General features: G+C 30.8%; 5 protein-coding genes across 13 annotated transcripts; 3 read left to right on the plus strand and 2 right to left on the minus strand.

Moving 5' to 3' along the window:
• The first annotated feature begins 128 nt into the window (after window positions 1-128).
• Window positions 129-512, plus strand: LOC141454472 (uncharacterized). The gene has a single exon (XM_074128716.1). It carries the CDS (start codon window positions 129-131, stop codon window positions 510-512), a length of 384 nt encoding a protein of 127 aa, XP_073984817.1.
• Ir75d (Ionotropic receptor 75d) lies at window positions 378-13166 on the plus strand. 6 transcript variants are annotated; one of them, XM_074127749.1, is made up of 14 exons: window positions 378-518; window positions 704-877; window positions 6049-6194; window positions 7172-7256; window positions 7658-7920; window positions 8134-8249; window positions 8987-9154; window positions 9411-9640; window positions 10118-10326; window positions 10475-10597; window positions 11242-11390; window positions 11500-11697; window positions 11779-11838; window positions 12999-13164. In XM_074127749.1, the coding sequence occupies exons 2-14, from the start codon at window positions 868-870 to the stop codon at window positions 13033-13035; spliced, it is 1794 nt and encodes a 597-aa protein (XP_073983850.1). In that variant the 5' UTR covers window positions 378-518; window positions 704-867; the 3' UTR covers window positions 13036-13164. The 6 variants fall into 6 exon arrangements, with proteins under 6 accessions (XP_073983850.1, XP_073983851.1, XP_073983847.1 ...); XM_074127750.1 differs by having other exon boundaries at window positions 457-500; XM_074127746.1 differs by lacking the exons at window positions 378-518; window positions 704-877 and adding exons at window positions 3164-3306; window positions 4918-5037.
• LOC141454019 (dnaJ homolog subfamily C member 30, mitochondrial-like) lies at window positions 2255-3140 on the minus strand. Its single transcript, XM_074127762.1, has one exon. It carries the CDS (start codon window positions 3015-3017, stop codon window positions 2406-2408), a length of 612 nt encoding a protein of 203 aa, XP_073983863.1. The 5' UTR covers window positions 3018-3140; the 3' UTR covers window positions 2255-2405.
• Taf6 (TBP-associated factor 6) lies at window positions 13143-18958 on the plus strand. Its single transcript, XM_074127753.1, has 11 exons — window positions 13143-13449; window positions 13847-13933; window positions 14637-14790; window positions 14884-15040; window positions 15160-15295; window positions 15762-15941; window positions 16058-16292; window positions 16527-16660; window positions 16787-16967; window positions 17640-17791; window positions 18446-18958. Exons 1-11 carry the CDS (start codon window positions 13300-13302, stop codon window positions 18524-18526), a joined length of 1647 nt encoding a protein of 548 aa, XP_073983854.1. The 5' UTR covers window positions 13143-13299; the 3' UTR covers window positions 18527-18958.
• Window positions 18959-19999: 1041 nt separating this feature from the next.
• Window positions 20000-26890, minus strand: Trax (Translin associated factor X). 4 transcript variants are annotated; one of them, XM_074127761.1, is made up of 5 exons: window positions 26871-26890; window positions 22887-23073; window positions 22557-22690; window positions 22248-22411; window positions 20000-20752 (listed from the first exon to the last, which is right to left on the minus strand). In XM_074127761.1, exons 2-5 carry the CDS (start codon window positions 23015-23017, stop codon window positions 20417-20419), a joined length of 765 nt encoding a protein of 254 aa, XP_073983862.1. In that variant the 5' UTR covers window positions 23018-23073; window positions 26871-26890; the 3' UTR covers window positions 20000-20416. The 4 variants fall into 4 exon arrangements, with proteins under 4 accessions (XP_073983862.1, XP_073983861.1, XP_073983860.1 ...); XM_074127760.1 differs by lacking the exon at window positions 26871-26890 and adding an exon at window positions 26118-26256; XM_074127759.1 differs by lacking the exon at window positions 26871-26890 and adding an exon at window positions 24231-24369.
• Window positions 26891-27179: the final 289 nt, after the last annotated feature.

The following is a 27179-nucleotide window of genomic DNA, read 5'->3' on the forward strand; positions in this document are numbered from 1 at the left end:
ACGACAGATTAGTACTTTTATAAGTAGTTGTAAATATATTGTGCCGACTAATTGTATAACATACTTAATAACTTCTACAAATAATTATTTTCTTCGACTTTAAACATCCAAAAGGAAAACGAAGTAAAATGAGAAAAAACGAAAAGGACACTAAATCAACTTGCGATAACTTATTTCAAGAATCATCTAATTTGAATCTATTACTGTGCTGTTCTGGTAAAATTACAAAGGAACAAATGCAAGGCATGTTACTTTCGATGACAAATTTATCCACACGAACAGAAGAATTTCATTTTCGAGTAGTGTTAACTGAACAATCTCGGACAAATATTAATAATGACTACATTAGTAAATTGACAGAAATGGTGTATACCGATGAAGATGAATGGAACCTTTGGCAAAGAAGAGGTGATCCTGTACTTCACATTGATCTTACAAAATGGGCGGATGTGCTTGTTGTAGCCCCACTGGATATGAATACTTTGGCTAAAATTGCTGTTGTGAGTGATTGATTTGCAGTTACGTATCAATACTTACTACATATTCAGAAATACTGAACGAATTTTTGTAAAAGTTCTGCATAATGAGGCCCTAATCCACAGTTTCATAGAAGCTCATCAATTACCATTTTGTCCCGATACTGTTCTTTATTCTTAATCATTTAGTGTGCTTTTGAAACTATTATTTTTTTAATTTTCAACAGGGAATATGTGATAACTTGTTAACATGCATAGTGAGAGCTTGGAATATTAAGAAGCCTCTGATTTTATGTCCAGCACTTCCTGCTGAAGCTACTGAACAAATATTAACTAAGTTACAAATTGGTACATTGAAGTCATGGGGCTATGACGTTTTACTTCCGGAACCATGTGCAGAGGTAAGATAAATGACATTAAATAATATACAATTAAGTAATTCCAAAACATTTTAAATCGTTTTTTCAGGCATCTTCTAAAAACTGTTACGCATATCCAATGGTGGAGACTGATAAAATAGCTGATTTAGTTATGCTTAAGATGTCAGTAAAGTAAAACTAAAAAGCAGTTTTGTTTTTAAAGTACTCTAGCAAGTTTTTTTTTTTTTGCTAGAGAACAAATGGTAACTGAAAATCAGCTTCAGAAAATACATAACAATTGTAACCCCTCGTCAAAAATACACGGCATAAATTAAGCTGTGTACATACATATGTATGTTGCAGTTCTTCCAAAGATGGATGAGAGACTAACCATTTTTATATGATTTTGAGTGGTTTCTGCTTAATTGGATTTTTTTAATTGAAGTGTAGTTTGAATTTAGACTGAAGTAAAACTTTAAAAGTTATGGATTGTTAATATAAATTTGAACAATGTAGGAAATTAAAGAGGCTACTACTCATTTTACTCGTATTTAATATTTACTTTTTTTAAAATTTCTTCATTGTATGTGATTCATACGATTACGCCTGCGAACGTGACCATTAAACCCTCAAAGACATCGACGATCGGCTGCATAACTCTCGTTCGAAAATTAATATTTTGTAAGTGGCCTCATGACACTCAATATGTAATAAAAGAGCATCCTTGTTCAGAAGAATGTTAATTTAACCTCTTTTTAAATAATTCTCTCTTCTAACAAATTTTGGCCCGGATAAAGTGTAAGTTTTCGGAATTTTTAGATAAACTACCACCCAAAATTTCTCTGTGCCCACTTAGCCGCTCCAAATGTCATAAGCCAGCATCGAAAGTAGAAGTTTAAATCAGAAAATCTAGCACTAATAAAATTATTTATGTGGTTGCTAGACAAGCTTAAATTTGTCGCAAAGTAAAAAAACTAGTCAAAAGATAATTATCCGTGATTTTAATTTCATCGTTCTTTATTCTATGTGTATGTGATATTTTTCTCTGTTTTTTGTTTTTTATTTTTTTCCTGTTTTATATTTTTTCTCATTTCTTTGAGTGGTGCATAAGAGTGGTACTTGGTGAGGGATATAGTAAAATTAATGTCCCGTTAGGTGGTTTATTTTAAACTTTTCAAGTGCATATCCTAATATAAATACAAATTAAGCTCTCCTAACAAAAATTGCAGAAACATATTAGTTAACTAATACGGATTGGAAAATACATTATTGACATTTGATTATGTTGATTTTGAAATTATACAACTTTATGCAATTTCAGTTACCGATTTTGTTATGATTTACTAGTTAATTAAAATTATACTTATTCCTTGTATAAAAGGAATTGTGGTTCAATTTGTTATTAGTACATATTACCAATCTGTCTTCAGGCATTTATTTATTAGTAAATATTATTTAAAAATTAAAGTTCCAAATCGTTCAACATTTAACAAATTAAATATTTTACTTAAAATTTGTGTACTTTATTTATATTTGAATCTAATCTGGATCCACTAACCATAGTCAAATATCATTTTTTGTTGTTTGACTTATCTGGAGGATTATCTAAAACGTTATATCTATAAGCATAAGAAAAAATGAAAAAGGAAATGCTTAAAAATACAAATGTTAGTACAAAATTTTCAGTTTGTAAAACTTCTCTTGTTTTGCTATCACTTCCAAATTGGTCTCTGTACTTAGCTTTGGCCTGTGCTTTTCTTTCTAAAGTACTGCCATAATGGAAACGCGACCATTCGTCAAAATCATAAATAGGAGTCCTTCCGGTAAATGATCCGCTTGTAGTTTGAATTCTTGAACCTTTTGTTGAGTTTCCTTGGGATTCTGGTGATGCCCACCCTTTTATATGGGTGCTGTCAATTGTTAAACCACGATCATACAATCGTCGTAATTTAAAGTTTCCTAACACTTCATATGCTGCAGTTATAGCCTTAAAATTTTCATTAGCACTATCACTGCCTTTATTTTTGTCCGGATGATATATCATTGACAGTTTATAATAAGCAGCTTTTATTTCTCCTTGAGTAGCTTTTGGTGTTAGACCTAAAGCATCATAATGATTTTTATAAAGAATACAAAGTAAACCAAAATACCTGTGTGTGCTGCCAATGAGATTGATATTCATAACAGGTCAATAATTTAAGAAACTAGGAAAAGTTTTAAAAAATAAAAATTAAACTACCATAATTTTTTCGATAATTTGAAAGGAAAGTGTGAAGGTTACATTTAAGGTTATAATCATGTAACTGAATCTGATCTGGTCGAAAGCAGGTTACTCTTAAATTGAATTCACGGATGATTATTATTATATTTTTTTTTAACATAAGTATTTAAAAGTAAATTACCTTAATGCCTTGGATTTATATGTAAAAATCTAAAAATCTTTTTCCAACCTAGGTTTTCGACGAAAATTGGTAAATATGTACTTTTAAAATGTTAAATAAACGAAATTTACTGATTCAAAACAAAAACTTAAAATTAAATTTTATGACTTTCAGTACTCCTCTGTTCTTTAATTCTGACTGGTTTCAGACTTCCTTAAGATATCGTTTCATAAAGTTAGTAAATAATTTGATTTCCATTCATAAATTTTCTGTCAGTCACTACCTAAATTGTCCAGTCATAATTAAAAGCGTAAGACGGAGTAAAACATTTCATTTAGCAGAAAATTGTTAATTACTCTTGAAGCAGCAGATGAAAAAGTTGGTAATTATCAATACATCATTTTTGGTCTAATTAAATTTTACTTATTTTACATTTTAATTTTTTGTATACAAATATTATCATTTAGAGTAAAAGCTGTGTGAGGAGCTAGATGAGAAATCGGTTTTAGGAATACTTTAAGGTCGGACGGTTTCAAGGTACATTCAGAAAAAGCCTTTTAAAGTGGATTACATAGGACAAAGAATGTGGAACCGCGGACCGCCAAAATCAGGCGTTTAGGTGAGTTTCACTAAGGTTCCAAGACGGAGGAAGAGTGATAGCCGCAATGTAATACTCTTTCGGTAAGCCTAAATTGGCATGCTACAGTCTTACAGGCGGAGATAGTCGCTATATATCTCTAAACTAAAGGTCATAAGAAGGAGAATAATTAATTCCAGGTCGTCATATTCTAGGAAAGCCATAGTCTTTGCAGACTTAAGTTCTTGAAATCTGTTAAAGAATGATGGGATACTGTCTAGAAATCCTGAAGAGTATTGATAGCTAAAATAAGATCGGTCTTTCTTGTTTAGGTACACCCAAGTTCGAGTTACAGTGGCAATGGGTGACCTACGTTCTTCCAACTTTGTATCTATCACAGGAATTAAGGCCTCTTTTCTTAAACATATAAACCTTAATTAATTCATCATTTAATTAAATTGATAACTTATTTAAAGGTATCTTAATATGTGATCCATTCGATACCTCATTTTCAGCAGTATAATTACTACTTTTTGTACATTTAACTGACTATACCTCGCAACGGAAAAATAAGTCCACTATTCTCTCACATTTAACTAAATTGGTTCGTCATAATGTGCGAGTTAGTCAATTCTCTTTCATATAAGTGGAGGGTATTTGTAAAATGCAAACGTTACGTTTAAGTTTTCATTTCAACTAAAATGTAAAAAGAATTCAAATGCAACATTATGTGTGCATGACGAGCATGCGTTTAAAAAACATCTAATGTGAACATTCACACGATGTTCTTTTGTTTATATGCTCGAGGTTCCAGAAATACATTTTTTCAAACGAATTTTTTAAATATATCCGATTATTTATTACTAACATCGTGATGATACTTTAGTGGGAGCCTATTCCATTTATGCTCAGAATTCCTAGAAATAATTTCGCTAGTAAAATTATTCTAATAAAAATATAATATAAATTTATGTACAAGAGCAATGATAATCGTAGGTAATCGTTACATTGAATTGCGAAAAATTTATAATTGCAAAAAGTCCTTTCAGTAATATCTGATTATTCTGATTATTGAACAATCCTTAAACTCTTAAATTTATCCTTCCTTCATAATGATGTTTCAGTCCGCACCTTTGATGACTCTACCAAACCTGCCCCTCCAAAGCAAGCAAAAAAAAAAAAAAGAAGATGTCTGTAAAAATTGCTGACATTGATTCCAGAAAACTTACAATCAATGTTATTCGGTATGTAATGTATACGATCAATATTCTTTGGAACATAATGTAATCACCTTTGAAGTTGATTTTATGATAAAACATGAAATCTATTCGAATTATTTCTTCATATTATGATATTTTAATAGTATTTGTCTAGCATACAATGAGAAAACAGTTGTTATTGACGGTTTAATATTCCCACACTCATCATGTTTAATATTTCATTTTAATTAATTATTAACAAACGTAATTTAAAGACTGTTAAAAAACTGCCATTTCTTTTAACTCCACCAAGTTTTTGTAAAATTATTTGATTCGCTATACAATACTTTTATTTTGCCTAGTAATGATGTTATATAAGTCTTATCTGCTTTCAACGCTGTTTTTCTATTCAGTAGCAGCTGAATTCCCGTTGAATCTTATTTCAAATTATTTTAACCAGCTAGAAATCAATGTGGTCACTATACTTTCTTGCACTTCACTAGGTACGGTATACTATTAGGTAAAAAAACATACAGGAAAGGAGAAGTGGTCTAGCGGACCTTGTCAACATTATATATATGGATCTATTATAACATTCCCAGTTATCCAACAGCAAATATCACTTAAGCAATCTCAGTGCCCAACTACCGGCCTCAAATACGCCTCTATGTATAGCTTAACGCCTAATTTGAGGAACCATACTCTTCTTTCGCCCTCGAAAGGTGGAGGACATACAAAGGAATCTCTCACTCTTTCAAGCAAATTATCACTGTTGACACAACCACAAGGCTCATATTCATATTAAGCCAACAGTGCCTGTCAGCCGTAAATTTTGGCAAGATCCTTGACTGATATATTTTGCTTTCTCTTTGTGGTGATGTTACACTAATACGCACTTGGCTCTAAACGTAAGGTTAAAGGTTGATTTTGTCAGCTTATCCAACGATACTACCAAAGAATCCTAGCTAAACGATATTGCTACTTGTATCTGATATTTCGTCCAAGCTATTTACTTGTGATAGTGATCTCATTTTTAACATTTTCTTTTTTTTACAGAAGACAAAGTAACCATATTAAAATATTTAAACAGTAGAGGTTTTCAAGTATCTTATTCCTGGTATTCAATAGAAAGAATTCCGTTACATAGAAGAGGTGCTGTACTTGATCTGGATTGTCCAGGCAGAAACAAGATATTATGGAAGGTTTGTTCGTGTGCATTTACAATGATAATTTGTCTGAATAACAAAAGATCCAAAAATTTAATTTTACCTCTATGAGAAGTCGCAACATTTCGGTTAATTTTTTAAAAGAAAAATTATAGACAAATATCTCTTCAGAAGTATTTATTACTGTAATGTTTCTTTTGTTTGAAGTAACATAATTTATTTATTTTACTAAAAACGCATCAACATCTGAGGTTATTGGCACCTGGAGATTTTTTTAGTGCACTGCCGATCTCTGTACAGTGTTCCCTCGTTACAGACAATACTGTGTATCACCGAACAGTGAGCTGTAAGGAAAAAGAGAAAATCTAAGGGCCAGCAACTGGATTCGAACCCGGAATCTCCGCGTTGGAATCCAGTGTACGCTAAACTCTGAGCTAATCCCTTAATAATATTACTTACAAATTCTAGTTTTAGGTGTAAATTTGATTACAAAAAAATTTAGAAGTAAATTGTATATTACGGATCAAAATAAATACTACTTAATTTTACTCTCTATGTAAAAATTGTGTGTCAATTAAAAATTTTGTTATGTTAGCTTTTAAGGAAAGGTTTTTTTTAACACTAATTTTGAATAAAACAAAGAAATGAATCATTGGTTTAAAAAAAATGCTAATTCATTGAGGAAATCGGCATCTTTAAAAAGGTCTTGTAATATTAAATTGAAAAATTCGTGAACTTTCATTCGTCTTTCTGATTTTCTTTTACCGTACTTTACTTGAAACTTGAAGTTTTTTCTTAAAAAATTAATATTCAGTTTATTATAAATGTTACTTTAAGATTTTGTTCTGCTGTTTGAATTTTTATTACAGAAGTGGCTGTTTACTTGTAGCGTTACTAACGTAAAAGCACAAGTTTTTCTCGAAGGCAGTAATTATTACTGAGATGTAATTGTGAACTCTTTAATGTTCATAATTCGTTAATGTAAATTTAATTTCAAGATTTGTTTGTTTTAGATAAACAAGGAAAAAGCATTTGGAATGCATACTGAATGGCTACTGTTGAATAGAGTACAAAAAGAATCGGATCAACACTTAAACGGTAAAGTACTTTTCTTTATTTTATCTTCTGATGGTAGAAGAATTGCATTCTTCCAAATTTTAGCAATTGTATTTAGAACCTAAATACATGTTCTGAGGTTCCTTGAATAGAAAAGTTTTAGCTTTTGTGTGAATTTCTTCTTTTTTAACGCTTAAAAAGCTCAAACTTTGTTTTGTAAAGGTATTTGAAAAGTTCAGAAAATGGGAAGATTCTAGGTCCTTCTTCAACATCTGTTTTTCAATCTTCGCTGAATGATGGCGTCGCTATTAGTTTTACTGTAATAATTACGAGCAGAGTTAATCAGAAATACATTACTAATTACTAATTATATCAATAAAAATTACTTACTTCAAAACTTATTGTTTCCACAATCGTACTAAATAATAGGTTTTTCTGTTTAGGACAAATATTTATGAGCGAAGCAGTGATTTCAGTAGCTGAAAGTTATGCTTTACCAGGAAGTTGTGTTAAACTGTTGCAGCTAATAGATGATGTGGAAAAATTGTATTATTTTGACATGTATAGAGTAACAATTAGAGAACCTATGCAATTCCAACTAGATTGGTCTGGTTCGAAAAAATTACCTCTTCCAGAAATAGTACCTAGATGTGAATACAGAAAAAGATCTAACTTTGGAGGAATAACAATGAAAAGTGCTTCTATAGTAAGTATATGGGCACAATTCGAATTCAATTTTTGGAAAAATCAAATACTATAAAATTTACTTTTTTTTAAATTATATTTATATTCAATAATTTTCTGTCTCGTTAGATGGGATATAGAAATATTTTAATTTTCATTGGTGTCAAATTTAATAGGAAGCAATTAAATTTAATCTGTAGTACAGATTCTTTGAATAATTTATCCGTTTTACTAGATCAAGTTTCCAGACTTTTTTAAGGGATTTGAAAGTCTGGACTACCGCGAGGTAGATACATGGGCTAAAATGCATTTTCCTATGATGGTATTACTTACGGAACAACTCAATTTTATGTAAGTTACTTGTGGCTTTTAACTAATTTACTTTTTATTGCACCACAGGTATTTTGTTCAGAATAAGTTTGCACTTTTGTTTTTTAAAATACAAGTCATTTATTTTGCGTCATTAGTTTAATGCTTTTTAATTCTTAATTCTGTCTTGATGCAATGATATAAATTATTCCGTAGAAAATGTTCTTTCTATTTCTTGACTTAAACTTAAAAGATGAATTTGGAAAATTTAGAATGCCCACTTACAGATTAAAATTAATGATAAAATTAGAATGAGTGATTAAAAAAACGAACAAAAAGGTTAGGCTTAGAGATTGATGTGGTCGTTTTTTTAAAAAAACTGCTTTATAAAGTACTTGAATAGAGTAGCGCTTAAAGACCTGAAAAATAGATGAAACGTCCATCTATTGCGGTTTAGAGTTCTGTTCATTTTTTTATTGTATTAATTTATTTTATTTTATTATTTTTTATAGTGTTTGTGAAACCTGTCTTCTTTTTCTCACTTGTGGTTTCTCACACCTTGCACTATCCCACTAATTCAGTAATTAATTTTTTTTTTAATTCTGTTATGATAAATTAAAATAAATAGTTTGTATGAAATTATTTCTTCTATTTCTTGGTTTGGAATTGTAAGATAAAATCTAATAATAATAAAAGCTTGGACTTAGTTTCAGTACTTTTGTTTTTTGCTTTGAAATATTACCTATTTAATTATAATTTTTTGAATATCCGCCTTATAGTCAGAACATAACTATTACTGATTTGTACGGTTGGGAAACAAATGGTTCTTTTGATGGTCTAATGGGTCTCCTTCAACGAGAAGAAATCGACTTTGGTGCTACAGGTTTTTTTATGCGCAAAGATCGTATGAAAGTATCAGATTTTTCAGCCGAAACTTTTTATGTAAGGTAATATTCTCGTATATTATTTTTTAATATCGAAACATTTCGGCTACCTTGAAACAAATTTTTATTTGTCCATGCCGATACACCTCCTCATTTATAATTTAAGAAATTACAATTGACTAATAACTTATTTAGTTTGTTTTAAAGCAGTTACACTTATAAAATGTGGTATTTCCTTAGAATATTACGTGACTATTTTTTAATTCAATCTTTTTTTGGGAATTACTTCATTGAAATGCTTCAAATTTTCTTTTTTCAGGACAGCCATAACTTTCAAACAACCAACATTATCTAGTGTCAGTAACATTTTTGTGCTACCATTTAGCAAGTTAGTCTGGATTGCTGGTGCAAGCCTTACACTCCTTGTAGCGGTAATTCTCGCTAGCGAATATTTCTTGACTAAGAAAATATCTATTTATCCTTATAAGGAGAAGCATGCCGCTACAGCCGATCTCATAACGATGGTTATGTCAACAGTTTGTCAACAAGGTAAGTTAGAAAAAATGTCTTTAGTGCAGAGTAAAATGTGGCGTGAAACAACCAAAAGGCATTCTCTCGCTACAGTTGTTTTAATAATAATTAACAAATTTATTTCAAAAATGAAATTTTTCCGTTATTGTTATCGGCTTTGAGAGCGTAGAGATAATTTGAAAGTCAGTATCCTGAACTGAGCTAAAGAATAGGTTTACATTATAGAACAGTAGCCAGCTCTTACTAATTCTCAACTCTTGAATACTAACGTTACAGATTCTTCAGAACTCAATATGAAACAAACTTAAAAGGAATCAGAACTGGTAAACTGAGATTTTTTTTAGTTTTCGTTCGTTACAAACAACAAAGTCTATTACCGGGCAGTGAACTTAAAGAAGTTATAAGAGGATATCAAAGGGCAGAAACTGGATTCGACCCGGGATCTTCGAATACTGCGTGACATTAATCAATTCTTTATTTCTTGATTATTTCTAGGTACGGAATTAAATCCTATATCGCTACCATCTCGAATTACCGTATTCTTATTTTCATTATTTGCATTCTTCTTGTACACTTCATATTCGGCCAACATTGTTGCATTGCTTCAGTCTTCGGCTCCTGTTATTAAAACTATCAATGATCTTACAAAGAGTCACTTAAAATTTAAAGTTCAAAACGATATCTACAATGAAATTTATTTCAAGGTATTTTACATGCATTTGATTTATTTATGTATTTTAAATTTAAGTTGCATTAGTATCTGAGGTTATTTGCGCCACTTGCATTTTATTATCCAAACATTTATGCTGCTAAATTACATAAATATACCTATAATTAGACATTGTGTTCTAGGAAGCAGTTGATAAAGCTATAATAGATCTCTATAAAGTTAAAGTAAAACCTCAAGGTAAAGAGGCTTACTGTAGTCCAGATATTGGTGTTAAATACATGAGAACTGGAACATATGCTTATGATGTAAGTTAAAAATTTTCGTTGTGTAATATAGGTAAAACACTCTTAACAAAATTTGGTAAGCTTGTAGAAAGCAAACAATACATAACAAGGAGTCAGCTTATTTTTTTTTTACTCCATTTCAAGGCCTCTAGCCAATATATTTCACTTTTCAAATGAAAATTTGATTTTATTAAATTCTACTGAATTCCATTCTCAGACTTCAGTACGCTAAAGAACTAAAGTGTTTTTCTACATGGTTATTAATTTTTCCAGCCAGACTTAGCATTTTCAGAATACGATATCAGGATTAACTTTATTGACTTAAGTAACGTTTGTATCTGTTGAAACTACTTCAACTTGTTTAAAAGCAATGAATGGTTTGTTCCATCCCTTGGTTATTATGAGTTGGAGTGGTTGTGGTAGGATGTCAAGTAGATCGAAATAATATTATTTATGTATTTCTACTTAAGTAACGATTCTATTTTTATCAATCATTGAATAAATTTATTTCAATCTTCCCAACTAAACTTACAAAAAACTTCAAACTCCATTGTTAACTACCTAAAACATATTTTTGATATAAAATTGACTCAATCAATTTATCATTACATTTGTAAGTGTAAGCTTATAACACTTTAGTATATCAGCTTTAATTTGAATTCTAGGGGGAAACGAATTTAATCTATAAGTTTATTAGTGACACTTTTGAGGAAGACGAGAAATGTAGTCTAAGTGAAATGGACTTATTTTATTTACCTGCCCTGGCAGTGCCTGTAGTCAAAAGATCTGGGCATAGAGAACACCTGACTAGAATGTAATTTTAAATCTGAACTCATAACTCTTGACTAAATAAATAAAATTACATTTTCTTTAGTCATTTAAATTTTCTAATAGATTTTATCGTGATTGTTTTGATTGTATAGGATGTCCTGGCAACGAGAAGTTGGCATGTTTTCTAGAATAAAAAGTGTTTGGCTAGCACCTAAACCACAGTGTGGTTCAAACGGAAGTGGTTTCGTTAATGTAGGACTTGCAGATTTTTTACCAGCTTTATTGGTGTTTGTTTATGGAGCAGCCGTAACGACTGGTTTGTTCATTTTGGAAATTCTTTTTCATTACAGGTTAGTAACTGAATTGACTACTTAAAACATTTGATTAAGTAGGAAGTTTAAATTATTACTGGACGAATAAAAATGTTTCAGGAACAAGTTACGCTGGCGGAACAGTATATGTGGCGGAAAGATTGTAGTAACTGACCTTAGGTCCATATAAATATATTAAATCTAAAATTTGTAGTTATATTAGAAATAATTTGTATTTCACTTATGTACTAATTTACATTTGAGCACTGTTAAATAAAAAGTTATGAGTTATGGTCTCTCTACCTCTCTCTCTCTCAGTAGCACTGCAACCACTTAGTTGGGTATCCTGGCCTCCTCGATCCTATTCCGCCAGTCGTTCCTCTCTCTTGCAGCCGGCATCCAGTTTCTAGAGCGCAATAGCTGCCTGGCATCCTTCGTCACACTGTCAAACCATCTTAGCTTCCCAACCCTTCTTTTGCGATCAGGAACTTCCTGTAGAAGCTGATACGGGATCTAAGAGTTATGGTGTCTAGCCATTGTTAACCAGCTCAGCCTATTTTAAAGGCTCAGATGACATCAATTTCATGTTTTTCATTTAAAAATTTTCTGTCTCTTCTGACGTTTAATGTAAAAGCCGAATACACTTATTAGCATGACGTATATTGCAGGCTGAACATTTGGGTTTACTGTTGACGAATTATTTTTTTATCTATTACAAACGTTTCTATGTATATAACTTGCTGCTTTCGTATATGAGATTATTGAATAAATTATTTAAAACCAAGAAAAACTTAATACGGCTTTGTAAAGTCAAGAGTACTTGAATCAAAATAGATCCATTAATTGGTTTGGTTCTGGAGTAGAGAATTTGACTTCTCTTAGTAAGCATTTCTCTCTTCAAGAGTGGGGTTAAATGTGCGTCAATTTCGCCGCCACTGAATTTCCTAGCGATTTTTTGCATTTAGTACTTCGTTTGTGCCGGCGAACTGCAAAATTACGGTATTTTTACTGAAATACTGAGAAAGTTGATAGTTGAATTAGCCACGCCAAAGTTGATGTCAAGTTAGAGTAGCCACCAATTTCTAGTTAACTGATACTGCTACTTCCAAGAATGGTTAGCCAGTAAGAAAAAAACCCTGTTCGGAGGGAGGGTGCTAGACTTTTGTTCCTTAATGATTTCGTTTATGCAGATGCATCACCAACGGCGAAATTATTCTTAGTTGGTAGTACAAATAACCTACTAACGATTGATGAAGACAAAATTCATTAAATTAACAAATAAGTGATCACTCCAATTTGACGTAAATTTAGGGCCTTAATCACTTTTTTTAATTTTGCAGAACAAATGCTGAAATTGGTTGGACGGTGAAACAATGAAGCACTAACATGTGCCAAAAAAATGGTTGTGTTCTTCCAAACTTAACGCGCCTCTCTCAAGAAAATTAGGAAGGTCTTTTTGTTTTAACAACGCTACAGATAACATTAGGATAAGGTTACGAAGGTAACATAAGGTTACCTACTATACTGCTTGTTTATATGGTTTGGTCAGGTCTGGTATGCAGGTCTTCGAGTTTATAGTTCAGTCCATATTTTGCCCATTTATATTCTGAGAAATCATACAAAATCTTTTTGAGCGACAGTATGGCTGAAGGAGAAAGTTACTACAGTTCAAACATTGCGCTTGAATCAATTAAAGTTATCGCTGAGAGTATTGGCATAAGCACTCTGTCTGACGACGCAGCTAAGGAATTGGCAGATGATATATCTTATAGATTGAAACATGTTGTTCAGGTATCTGATATGTAGAGTTATTTTTTTTTATCTTTAAGGTTACTGGTTATAAAGGAATAAGAAAAATTAGAGACCTTTTTGAATGCATTAAGTTAATTTATTATTTGTTTTCATTCTTGTTTGGTTATATTATCTACCAGTACTGTGGAAAATTTCCAGATGCTCTTGATGAAGGGCACCTATTATACAAACGTTGGGCCCCAAAACTTTTTATCCATCTGTTTAGAAAGAATGTGACAATAACCGTACAGTTATATCAATCTCCATAAACGGAATCTCACAGAATACGAGTTAGAGTTCTTAGATTCTCCAGTATTTATAAGATATAGCTTACATTAGCATATAAATAGTTTCTTTTTTATTTTTTTTTAATTTTTATTTATTGATTTTTTTTAAGGACTCAGCCAAGTTTATGAACCAAGCTAAACGTCAAAAACTTACGACATCAGATGTAGATCATGCGATGAAGATAAAAAATATTGAAGTAAGTGGCTTTTGCATTAGATAATTTAAATTTTATTGCATGTTGCAAAATGGAATAAAGAATGTTCACAGAATGTACAAACTATCACTACCAAAAAGTGGGATCTAGTTACATTGAAAATAAGTAAATATTTTGTGATGAACTCTTCAAACACGATCATCTCAGGCGATATCTAGAAATAAAACAATCGTTAACCAGATTAGCAATGAGTAATAATTGCATTTACTGTTTAGTTTTGGTCTTGCTTAAATGGGGATTAAATGCAATTTTCCGCTTCCAACACGGTGCTGAATGTCTTAGACCAAGATCAGCCCTCGAATCAGAGAGAATGTTCCGGTCAAAATGACTTGCGAAGCAAGTAACTGCTTCATACTGACAGTCCTTACGTTTTTAACCTTGAGTATCGGTGTCTTTCAGCAATTTTTAGCTTAGTAATTTAGTTAGTGTACTTCTTTGTCATAAATTGATGGCTATTTTATTGAATAATCTTAACGAGAACTTAATTTGTTTTATCAATGTGACAATAAATTTGAGTCAAGTATTGATTTGAGTAAAATTATTTATGTACATTTTAGGAATGTTTCGATTTAGAAGAGACTGGTTTTCGATATTGTGATTTACTGCAGTAAACTTTCTTTATTTAAACATCATATTAATTAATTGTCACTTTCATTTCGTAAGTTTTGTTCATATTTTGTTTCAGCCACTTTATGGGTTTTATTCGGCAGATCACATTCCTTTTCGCTTTGCTTCCGGTGGCGGAAGGGAACTCTTTTTTACTGAAGAAAAAGAACTGGATCTTACAGAGTTAATATCTGGTCATCCAGTAAAATTACCTTTAGAGGTGACACTTCGAGGTACAAACCCACATTTGCAGGAAGTACTCAATAAATGGAAATACATCCACTGTGGATGTTTGAATAATATTAGTTTACATTTATTTGTTACAGCCCATTGGCTCTGTATTGACGGTGTCCAGCCGACAATCCCGGAAAATCCGCCACCTATTTCTAAAGAACTTCAAAAAGTGGAAGCTATAGATCCAATAACAAAATTAAATAAAACATCTAAGGAAAAAAGTGATACGTCTGGTAAACCAGCAATTGGGTAAATATAACCTATTTTATATTGTAAAACGCATGTCATCCTTGGAAACAGACAATGAAATCTTTATTTAACTCCTGTTAAATAATTCGTTAATTAGAAATTATTTATTTTTTTTAAAGGAAATTCCATAAATTGCGCAATGTTGAAACAGTACATGTTAAACAGTTGGCTACTCATGAACTTTCTGTTGAACAACAATTATACTATAAAGAAATTACAGAAGCTTGTGTAGGGGCAGATGAAGGCAGAAGAGCTGTAAGTGATTCGTTTTTTAAAAATACTTTAGTACTACTCTTTATTATTTATATCTCTCGCCTTGTTGTTTTAATTTGTTAATAGTTAACTACAGAATTCATTATTATTCAAACTAACTGTGAGTTTAATTAAGCGCCACGGTAGCCGAGCGGTTAGAGGCGAGACTTGTAAAGCTATGAAGTATTGTGGTACTGGGTTCGATTCCTGGTCTTAAGCCGTGGATTTTATTTAATGGTTAATAAAAGAAATTTACAGTAAAGTATGTTTGCTTTGGAAGTTTGGTTCGGGTGATATTTGTCGATTAATTGCCAATACTTATTCCAAAAATGTTTTGAAAAAAAGTGCTCATTTTTATTCAATTGTTGTTTGTACATTCATTACACCGCATTTCACTAGTTTTCTAAATCTTCATGTACCTCATAGTAAAATTAAATAAAATTTATTTCTAAGTTTGATAATTTTACAGGAAGCACTGCAGAGCCTTGCTTCAGATCCTGGACTTCACGAAATGTTACCAAGAATGTGTACATTTATAGCGGAAGGTGTTAAAGTAAATGTCGTTCAACATAATTTAGCTATACTTATTTATTTAATGAGAATGGTGAAAGCATTGCTTGAAAATCCGTCGCTATTTTTAGAAAAATATGTGAGTATATTAATTTTTTGTTTTTTTCGTCTTCATTTACTGCGGGAGTGGAAAAAGAGAGGATAACTAATTGAACATTATGGGTAAAAGGTTAAAACGAATGAATTTTCTTACAGTTACATGAATTAATTCCATCAGTAAGCACGTGTATTGTTAGTAAACAACTTTGCCTTCGTCCAGAATTAGACAACCATTGGGCTTTAAGAGATTTTGCGGCACGCTTAATGGCTCAGATTTGTAAGAATTTTAATACTTCAACAAATAATATTCAGACTAGAATTACCAGAATGTTTGCGTCAGCTATTAATAATGAAAAAACTCATATATCATCATTGTATGGAGCAATTGAAGGTAAGGAAACGTTTGTATCTTGTAAGGTTCTGATTTATATCAATTTTTTTAAAATTTGGATTTTTAACTACGTAATATTGATTTCTCACTAAAAATTATAAAAGGATAAAACTTATAATGCTCCTTAGTCAAATTACAAAAATGGCAAAATGTCATTTGAATGAACTTCTGTTGCCCTTAATACAGTTTCAAATACTCAAATTTCTAACTAAAGTGAATTATTATCATTGCTAGGTTTATCAGAATTGGGACCTGAGGTTATAAAAGTATTCATCATACCAAAAGTGAAGTTAATAGCTGAAAAAATGGATGCCAATATCAGTGGAACCGACAAAGTTGGCGTTGGACACATAAAACATTTATTAGTTGTAAGATTCTAAATATATTAAAATGTATTAAGAACTGTTAAGTTTAAAATTCAAATTTAATAATAGATTGAAAACCTCTTCGGCAGCAGATTTATTTCAATTGAAATGGTGTATTTTTCTCCACAGAAAGTTTTGACACCAATACTGAAGACAATAAGAAATCCTCCGGATTCATTAGAGGAATACAAAAATGATTATGGTTCTCTTGGTCCAGGATTACATGGATCTGTAATTAAAGCAAGACTATCAGCTAATCAAGCACAACCAACTACCATTACAGTTAATCCACAGTCTATTTTACAATCAGGCAATTAATTTATTTTCAAAACTAATTAGTCCATTAAAATATTTTATAAATCTAGATTTATATCAAGAAATTAATACATTTATTTCTGCTAAAAGTATATTTTTTAAAGCGATGGTTGTGTTTTTACAATTAGGAAGGCAGTTTTCTTTTATAAGAATATTACAATACAGAGAAAGAACAAAAAATAATTTATCGTAAATTATTGTAATTGCGCACATCATCTAACCAATTGTAAATAAGTTCTTTTCGAAACAGTGATTAATGTTGCAAAATAGAAAATGTTTTATGAAGTAAGAACTGTCGCATTTATAGAAAATTAAAAAAAAAAAAAATTAGAAACAAACGTATATCAATTGGAACGATTTCAAAATAAATTTACACCTTCATTCATAGACCTTTTATTATGAATAAAAAGGAAATCCCTGAAAATACTTTTACATGATCTTACTAAGAGAAGTCGAAATATTTTGAGTGTTATTGACGATAGTTTAGTTTTTTCAACTGAATTTTGGGTCAGAGTGTTGCCACATTTTGAAAAAAATATTTACCTAAACTTTTAATAACAGTGTTCTGCCCTATTTGATTTTGTATTTTTTTTTTTTTTTGGCCGGTTTTTGGCGTTCGTGTACCTTCATATATATTGATAATATAATGAATTTCAATACGTTTCAGGTGCAGACATATTATTGAGTCAGACGCCTGCTAAAGCCATAGTTGTAGGCAGTACTCCTCGCCATCAAGTTATCAATCCTACCGTCGGCAATACTCAAAAATATGTTATTGTACATTCAAGACCACCGCCTTCTCCTTCACCGTCACAACAGGTTAGTTGTTAGTTAAGGTTTTTTCTCAGTATTGGTCGGCATGAGTTGTATCTTTTATTACTAAAGTCTTTTCACAGCTATTGTGCAATGAGGCCGCCTAACTATGCATTGATTTATATTATTATTTTTAAGAAAGGTAGCGCTGATGACGTATTCCAATTTATATGGTCCATTTCCGTTGTCAATTAAAGTTTTATTTTATGGCTTCTTTTAAATGCTAAAAATAAGTTCATTAACCTTCTGGGACTTATCCATTTTCAAAAGTTAGTTTACATTTTTGGTTAAGAGAACTTAATTTCCACTTGCAGATTCTATTCGTATCTGCAGCCTGAGTCTGTCAATGTGGATATAAAGAAAAATTTGTTTTTGCGGAATTAAAATTCTATTCCGAACCTGATAAACTAATCTCTGAAGATGGAAGAAAATCCAGAACCGCTCTAGTATTGTGATTCCATTCTCTTCTGCTCTGTTGCAATGACGTACTCATTAAAACTGAGAATCACAATAATGAAAATTTTAAAGAAGTTTTTCCATTGTTTTTTATATTATTACGAATTTGGGCCTCACAAAATTAAATTTATATTATGATTGCTCTATTTGCCGACATAAACTGTTATTTCTGTTAATTAATTCTTCTTCTTAATAATTCTTTAGACTGGACCTTCACAATCACAAAAACCAATGTTTGTCACTCAACAATCCCAACCCAGGATGGAAACTGAAGATCATCTATAACATTTACTAAAGCAGTTTGTGGATTCAGGTAGTTTATAAATGTTTATAAGTTCTAAAGGTATTAATTTTGAACAACCCAATTAAATTGGTTTAAGAATTAACAACACCAACAAAGTAGATGCATAAACATATTTTTATGTATGTAATGATTTTAAAATAATTAAGTCTTATTAAACATAAGAGAACCACAAACAAAACATTAAATTTTTTTAAGACTGATTTTCATATTCTACGAAACACCACTTGTAGGTAAGGAAGTCACAAAAGCTGGATTGCAAATAGTATTTGTATGTTTTTCATAAAACAGTCTTCTTATGTGTTTGTAAAAATATATCTGTATATATCAAAAATAAGATTAATTAATATTAAATTATTCAATTATAAAATAAATTTGTATGTAAATTTTACTAAATATAGACATTAAACTCCCAAGACCTTCATGAAATACCTGTTAGAATTCTGAAAGCCGTAAATGTTGACTAATCTTTGATTTCAATTATAGAATTGCAGATTACGATTTAGTTTTCTTTCATTGAACACGTTGTTATATCAGATAGTTAATTCACTCGCAAATTCTTAATTAATAACTTAACTACTGTTAAGATATGAAATGAACGAATTCTTAATGTCAGCTTTTAGAAAAAAATAGATATTTCTGTTGATTTTAGTAAGCTAAAGGGGAAAACCTTTTCTTTTTTAAATTTATAGTTATTATCTTTACTTCTTCAAAAACTAGAAAATAAAATTATTAATATGAATTGTAAATTACGATTAAAAAAGATTTTTTTATTTTCAAAATAGTAAACAGTTATTCTATTAGAAACGTCATTCTTTTTGTAAAAAAAGTTTTTATTTATGGTTCGTTTGGCTTCAACTGGCCGACCACCTTGAATATTTAAAGATGGCTTATCAATCAACTGGCCGACCACCTCGAATATTTGAAGATGGTTCATCAGTCTACATTAACTCAGGTACAAATTACTATAACAAACAGTTCCTATAGCCTTCTTCTAAGTCCTAAAATTGGTACTTTTAGGTTTCTTCTTCGACCTGGCCTGAATACATTCCACAACAATAAGAGCTTACGACCGCAAAACCTTGAATGATTGTAGAAGAGCTTCCCAAATTTTCCTCTTCAGCAAACGCTCAGAAGCTTCGCATAACTGCAGAACACAAGTGTGCGCTTATAAGCAGTTCTTATAGGTAATCCTAGCCATATCCAAATGCAGCATACTTTTTAAATTATCATTTTGAGCTTAGGTCTCATTTCTAACGTGGAACGATTTATGTTGATTTTGGAAAACCTATAAAACATCTTTTTGGGAAAATATTTGACTATTAGTAAATATAATCTTAAGTCACTCTTTTTTCCATCTGTCCCAAGAAGAGAAGTCCATTCTTCCGGCTAGTAGTCTGAAAGAACTCCATTTGGTCTTATTTTGCCACATTGGGTATAAATAATATACAAATTGATTAATTTTTTTAAGTTTCTATTTTAATTATACATACTTGAAATCTGTGCTTGAATTGATTTGCACTGAGAGTACATTTGAAGTAATAATACAAAAGAATGAAAAAGCAAGCTAAAAATGAGCACTAATTTTTTTTTTTTTAAATAAAAAAAGTGATTGTTTCTTTCAAAAACTTGGCTGTTAATTTTATAAGAAATTATCACAGCTTATTTATTATTATCTTTAATTAACATGAGGCAAGGATTACATATTTCAGGAGTTCATCTACTTTCATATTCATAACAGAGAACGTAACCTTCTTTTTTTTTATAACTGATGTACACATTTTCTGAAGTACCGTTTTAAAATTCTTTTAACAGAATTAAAAACTGTTAAATTATATATCAAATTTTCTGACATTTTAAAATAAGCTTCGGTGTTATATATTCAAAAAATCTTGGCTGAGTGGCAGAAGCATTGATGTTGAAGAAAACTGAGACGGATGTGCCTGAACTTCTGAACCACGAACATGCATAACATAGCATGCATATTCCATTTTATCTAATGATTGCCTAACAATAGACAATTTTTTACCGAATTCTCTACTCTGTACATGGCTGAGTAATAAGAGACCAGTGTAGACGTATTTAACAAATGTTGTTGTTTTAAGTGCTGCTTTAAACTTACCAGCACCTAATTGTCCAATAGCTAATCTCATTAATTCTCCAGTTAAATCTTCCAAACCTAATAAGTACTCTGTCAAAGGTACTGGACCCTTAAAAAAAAGTAAAGAAAAACAAAAATGAAATCTGTAAACAGAAGTAAAATATCACAATCAACAGGGAATCTTAACTAAACCAGGTAATAAACGGTTACAAATAAATAAAAAGGCTAACGAGAATGGCACTTACACTTAGTACCTCAAGGTGAAGGTTCAGGGAATGCAGTCAGAGAGGTTTGCAGTCACAGTCGGTCTAAACAAGGTGACCCTCTGTCCCCAACTCTTTAATCTAGCACTCGAATGCGCAGTTAGAGCAATTCGTACTAAGGAAAATGGTACTGACAATAGGATGTATTAACATGTTGCTGATGCTCGCTGAACAGCAACACCAGTAGGGACTTTTGAAAAGTTCAGAGGGTTGTAACTAATTGTGGTTACAAGTAAATGATTAGAAGACGGTGTAAATAAAGTAAAAAGCAGTTCTAGAATAATTCTAGAAAAAATGCGTTTTTGATACACGAATTTAAAACAGCAAATTCAAATATTTAGGAGCAGACAAAAATCTTTGAGGAGATTTAAGGCCAGAGTGGCTTCAGACAAGTGCAATTTCACACTTCAGAAACAGGTGAGGTTTAGAGGTCTGAAAAACAAACCGATGGTCCTTATTACTAAAATAATATACGGGAAAGGAAGATTCTCAGAAGAATATATGGACTAGTCGTGAGAATGGGTGCTGAAAAGTAAGAAAGAACGCCAAATCTAGGAACCAGAGTTCGTAACTTTTGTGAGGAAAACCTAGTCAAGATTGCTGTAGCGTGTGGAATGAATGGCCGCTGGCAGGATTCTTAAAAGTTTGTTAGAAGGGAAACCGAGAGGGACGTTCCTCATTGAGATAGCTGGGAGATTTAGTGCATACACACGCTCAGGAAAAAGAGAGTGGTGAAGGCCAATACGCCAAGGGGTAGGTAGGTAATCTGAACTCTAAAGTAATTTCTGGGTTCAAGATTTTGTTTCAGCTCTCAACTCGTGTCACAATAATTTTAATAACTGCAACAATATATCTATATTTTTAACGAATATACCTAATAACCTCTTACTGAAACGCCAGTGGCACTCGAAACATACAGCTTTAAAGATTTATAGAAAATACTTTTCTAGTCATTGCCTCAAAAACCTTTACATAACTCAAGATCTGACGATTTGGTGATCTTAAAAGTAAAAAGAAGCTGATTTGTACTGAAATCTGTGGGAAAGTTCTCTAATGGAATATACTCATCTCTTTGGTTCAAATTGCCAAAGATAAAAGACCAAAAACTCATTGCAGAGGAAAAAAGTGCACAAGAGCAGAATGAATAGCCTTTCATTTCAGCCTGGTTGCAATAATCTTGTTTTATTAGAGCTAACACGAATCAGCAACAACTATCTACTTAAGGTTGAATAAACCTTTTGTAATAAGTACAAAAACTGAGTAACTTTTAAATTACTTTACTACACACACCCTCTATAATGTTGATTCATTTTTTCTGAACTAATTGGTCAAGCAACATACCTGCAGGCGACGTGTTCCTATAATTTCTGGAGGACCGTTCGGTTTGTCTCTGCGAATATCCACATGAACATTTAGTTCTTCTTTTACATCTTCCCATGTAAACAGAGTCCCACTCTTAACTATGAAGGAATATAGAGTTATTGCCTCTATAAATTCTTGTAAACCTGTACAATACAATATTTTAACGTACTGTTACATTAATGTTTATATTAATTTAAAATGTTCTACAATTCAAAACAATTAGAGATCACAAGTCAAATTCTGCGTTAATACGTATTTCTTTTTTAATTTCTAAAATTTTAAGCTTACCAGGAGAGAAAGCCCGAAGGTATTGATATGGGTCCTCATTTTCTAATTCCAGAGTAATATTAGTGAAATGCGTTAAGATAATTTTTCGTAAACCTTCTTTAATTTTGCCTGAGGCTTCCGTTATATCATCATTCCTAAAAAACAACGTAATTTGGACTGTCTTCTCAATGTGATGGGTAAAAAATCATTTCTTTACAATTTGTCAATAGCATAAGCCCTCAAATTGACCTAATCTCTACCTCAACATAAATGACTGATATTGGCATTACTCTTTCTTCCTTCTGAATTAATGAATCGGTCACCAAAACTATGAAAAATAATATAGAGTACCTTAGTAGTGAATGTAATGAAAATATTAGCCGCTTGCTTTCAATAGTTATGTCTCTGCTAATTTTTACAATTCGTTCGTGTTTATCATGTTTAGTGTCCAACTCAGCAGCAAATTTTCGGAATGCAACCATTACAACGGTGTCCTCCTTACCATCATTTTGTTTTTCTCTAACTTTTCTTCTTGGACCTACAGATAAATAGACTTAATTAGAATAATGTTTCTCCTCTAATTGCACAGTAAAACTATGTTTATGCTTATTTACCCATTTCTCTCTTGATTGTGTTTATAGGAATGATTAAATGAAAAATAAATCCTGATTCTGTAAAGTTACGTTCGTACACATTGCCAATAATAACAAAACCTGAGCGTATAAAACCTCCAGTTTAACTCCTCCATACTTTTCCCTACGCGTTAGAAGCATAAAGTAAAATTGATTGTCCTTCATATTGTTCTTCATTTTTCTTCTTATTGTTGTTGGTTTTTATTTCGTTGAATAATGATTATTTTCAAATCAAAACAGCCAATACCGTTAGTACTACTACTTGCAAAACTGTTCTTCAAATGAAGTTGAAATGAAAAGACGTTGAGAAAATATCAAACGAAAAAATTAAAATAACCTTTATTATATGCATCAATTACTTTTTTTATTAATTAATTTACTGTAATTAATTATATGATTCTTTTTACTTTTGTAAAGTGAGTATGTAGCTTAGAAAAAGACTAAATAAAAACCTTTAACTTACAAAAAAAAAAAAAAATCTATTTCTCTACATACCTATTTCTTACATAGACTTAGTATTCATATTCTATTATTGGAAAAAAATATACACATTTATATCTAAATTAATAAAAAGCAAAAAGAAGTATTACAAAACTTTAAAAACTAAAAAAATAGAATCAAACCTCAAAAATAAAGAAATAGTTCTTACAAAATCCGTCAGAGAGCGCAAAATATCAAAAAAATAAAAAATTAAACATTAGTTCTTAAAAAAATCCGTCAGAGAGCGCAAAATATCAAAAAAGTAATTAAACATTAGTTTTTAAAAAATCCGTCAGAGAGCGCAAAATATCAAAAAAGTAAAAAATTAAACATTAGTACTAGAAAAATCCGTCAGAGAACGCCACTTATCAGGCAAGCTTTAAAACAGTAGTTTCTAAAATAAGCACTAGGTAGCACTGAAGTAACGTCTACATATACGTCAACTCAAACTTTTCTTCAGTACGACTTGAGTGCCGAAGGGGAGTATATCGCTCAGTCGCTCGTCACTCCTATGCCATAATGCTATATTTAAAAAAAAAAACCAGAGAAATAGTAATTAAAAGAAACAAAGAAAATTACTCACAAATCAACTTTAGTTCATGCTGTCTCTCCCAGGAAGCATTACAATCACTGTTTATACTCCCATTTTTACAAAACCATTTCTCTTTTATGTCAATACACTAAATGGTAAGTTAGTTCAAATATCCGCCACGAGGTAGCAGTAGCACTAAACCTCCTTATTTATATCTGTAAACAATTTTCTTTCAGTACGATTTCAGTATTACAGGAGGGAAGATCGTTTTGTCGGTTCGACTCTCCAAACAAATACTAGTGTACTAAAAAATTTGAAAAATAAAGAAATAGTTCTTAAAAAATCCGTCAGAGAGCGCAAAATATCAAAAGAAGTAAAAAATTACACATTAGTTTTAAAAAAATCCGTAAGAGAACGCTAAATATCAAAAAAAGTTAAAAATAAACATCTCTATCTAACATCTTAATTCATAAATTGTAACAAAGTAGCCATCTATTAAAAATATTCTTCGCCCCACCGCCCCACCCTGCAAAATTCACACCTATATAGCCTGGATGGATTTTTGCACACTCGACAAGGAAGATTCATTTTTTGCATTTTTCTCAAAAGAAAACTATTTATTTCGGCTCAACTTCCAGTATCATTAATTAACACTTACCTAATGCTAATTACCATAATGCCTTATTTAAATAAAACACAGAGAAAGAGTAATTAAGAGAAACAAAGAAAATTACTAACAAATCAACTTTAGTTCATGCTGTCTCTCCCAGGAAGCGGTACAATCACTGTTTATACTCCCATTTTTACAAAACCATTCCTCTTTTATCTCAATACACAAAACTGTAAGTTCTAATATTATAATTTTTCTATTAATTTTATGAAAATGAATTAAATAATTGTAATTCGACTAAAAATAATTCTATATGATTGAGAAAAGACACATAATTATTATGTTGACTTTTTCAATCAAAATAAAACCTTCTTACAACAAAATTTAAAACTTGTATCCAAATACAAAGGGAAAGATTTAAATGATATGAAAACAAGTTTTTAATTTATGTTGTATTACTTTGAACGCATTAAATAATAATAATAATAATAATAAATAAGGCAACCTGAACTACAGCTCCATAAGATAGTTCGCTTAATTAAATGGAATGCAGAAATGATGGGAATTATCTCAACTTACGAGCGGGCGTAAAGCAATAAAGAGCACCATGGTACAAAGAGAACTGGATCAAGAAAAAATTAAGCACTATAATGAAACCATCTTATACTTACTGATAAATTAATAGGTTTTTATTTTAATATTGAAACCTCTTTTAACGCAATTTAGACACTAAAATGATACATTAAAATTGAGACATGCCCTCTAAAACCATCAATATAATGTATAGCAGAAAACATTTAAAAATTATATTATGTCTTAAGCAAAAATATTAATTTTTATTTTAATATCTAACTATGAAACGTAATAACTTTCAAGTATTAAACTATCTTTAACTTATTAATAAACTTGAATACTGCCGGTTTTCGAAAAGTGGAGCTAATAAAATAAAACTGTTATTGTATGCAATACAATAAAGTTGCACAACAGAAGTTATTGATTTACGATTGGTTGAACTTATAAAGTGAAAAGAAAGAGTTGAATTATTTTAAACAGCAAGAAGCGAATGCTGTGCCATCTAGTGGCACACACCAGAACTACAAAAAGATTTTAGTTCTAATAGTCGTCGCTAGATAGCATGAAAATGTACTTATGCACGTTTATTGAACTTATTGTCATCAATATTTATTTGTTCAAACAATATACAATTATAATTAACTCCAATGTAAATTTCAAGCATTACAAAAAGTTAAAAATGTTCATAGAGAAAAATGCAAATATTATTAAAGAATGCTACTAAATTAATAACCTAATTTTAACTAAACTCATACCTTGTGTAAGACTGTAGAAATCGTCGCATTTTATCAAGCAGTTCAAGTATGTAGCAACCAAATTAAACCATTCTGCTTTCAATTTTCTTGAAAAAGAGTTTAATTTGGTTCAAAATGATTTAGTGTTTCTACTTCCATTAATGTTCCCTAATAAACAACGCTTTACCCGAGACACTTGACTAAGTGAACAAGGTTGCACTCATGTTGTGTTTACGTGTTATTCAAAATGTTAGTAATAAATTTTCCAAAAATAATTAAACAAAAATTAATGACACCAAGTAATTATTAAAGGGTTTTGTACAGATAGTGCATTTGTAATAATTTAAAATTATAAAGTTAGAGTTTTATTTCACACGGGGGGATTTGAATTTAAGCAAAGATACATAATTATACTTCTTACATTTGTACTAGAATTTAAATGAAATAATTATGAATAAGTGATTCAAATAATATAAAAAGTGTGTAAATTAGTAAACTCTCGAAAAGAATACTGAAGCTGACATATTCATGTTTGACATTCACAATTTATTGAGACAAAGGACTTGAATATAATCTCAAAAATAATAACCACGTCAAAAACAGTGATCTAATAATTGAAACAGGAATAGCTGCAACATTACTACTGCATGATAAATAAGAATATGCACTCAGTGGACGATATTATCAGAAATATACATACAAAACTGAAGTCACAGAAATTAGGAAACACGATCAACAAATAACCTAAGACACAAAATATAAGATAATACTCACGTATTAATTAACGCGGACAAAGGCAACTCTACGGTAATATGCACACATTCATACTATATAAACAAAACGATAGACTTCAACAAAAACAGATACATGAGGTTAAGAACGACCTGACAACACAATTCTAACAAATCTAGATAGTTATAAAAACAGCCACCTTTATCGTATCTAACAATGAAGCACAAAAATACGTAACCTCAGAATACTCCCCATATACAAATGCAGAATGATAAAGTGTGCAGGTGGAATTCCTAAGACTGATTAGTCTTACCAAGCCAATGGACTCGTTTCCTTGGAACTAGAGGTTTA

This window comes from Rhodnius prolixus, unplaced genomic scaffold (assembly GCF_049639745.1).
Source record: "Rhodnius prolixus isolate KJV_2025 unplaced genomic scaffold, Rpr scaffold_9, whole genome shotgun sequence".
NCBI lineage: Eukaryota > Metazoa > Arthropoda > Insecta > Hemiptera > Reduviidae > Rhodnius > Rhodnius prolixus.

Coding starts and splice junctions, on each gene's coding strand:
- LOC141454472 (XM_074128716.1), top strand. CDS start 129: ATGAGAAAAAACGAAAAGGACACTAAATCAACTTGCGATAACTTATTT.
- Ir75d (XM_074127745.1), top strand. CDS start 5,357: ATGATGTTATATAAGTCTTATCTGCTTTCAACGCTGTTTTTCTATTCA. Junction 9,155..9,410: donor GCCGAAACTTTTTATGTAAG/GTAATATTCTCG, acceptor TTCTTTTTTCAG/GACAGCCATAACTTTCAAAC. Junction 10,327..10,474: donor ACAATGAAATTTATTTCAAG/GTATTTTACATG, acceptor ATTGTGTTCTAG/GAAGCAGTTGATAAAGCTAT.
- Trax (XM_074127758.1), bottom strand. Junction 22,412..22,556: donor CCTTCGGGCTTTCTCTCCTG/GTAAGCTTAAAA, acceptor TGTATTGTACAG/GTTTACAAGAATTTATAGAG. Junction 20,753..22,247: donor TAGGAACACGTCGCCTGCAG/GTATGTTGCTTG, acceptor CTTTTTTTTAAG/GGTCCAGTACCTTTGACAGA.
- Taf6 (XM_074127753.1), top strand. CDS start 13,300: ATGGCTGAAGGAGAAAGTTACTACAGTTCAAACATTGCGCTTGAATCA. Junction 14,791..14,883: donor TTTAGAGGTGACACTTCGAG/GTACAAACCCAC, acceptor TATTTGTTACAG/CCCATTGGCTCTGTATTGAC. Junction 16,293..16,526: donor ATTGTATGGAGCAATTGAAG/GTAAGGAAACGT, acceptor TATCATTGCTAG/GTTTATCAGAATTGGGACCT.
- LOC141454019 (XM_074127762.1), bottom strand. CDS start 3,017: ATGAATATCAATCTCATTGGCAGCACACACAGGTATTTTGGTTTACTT.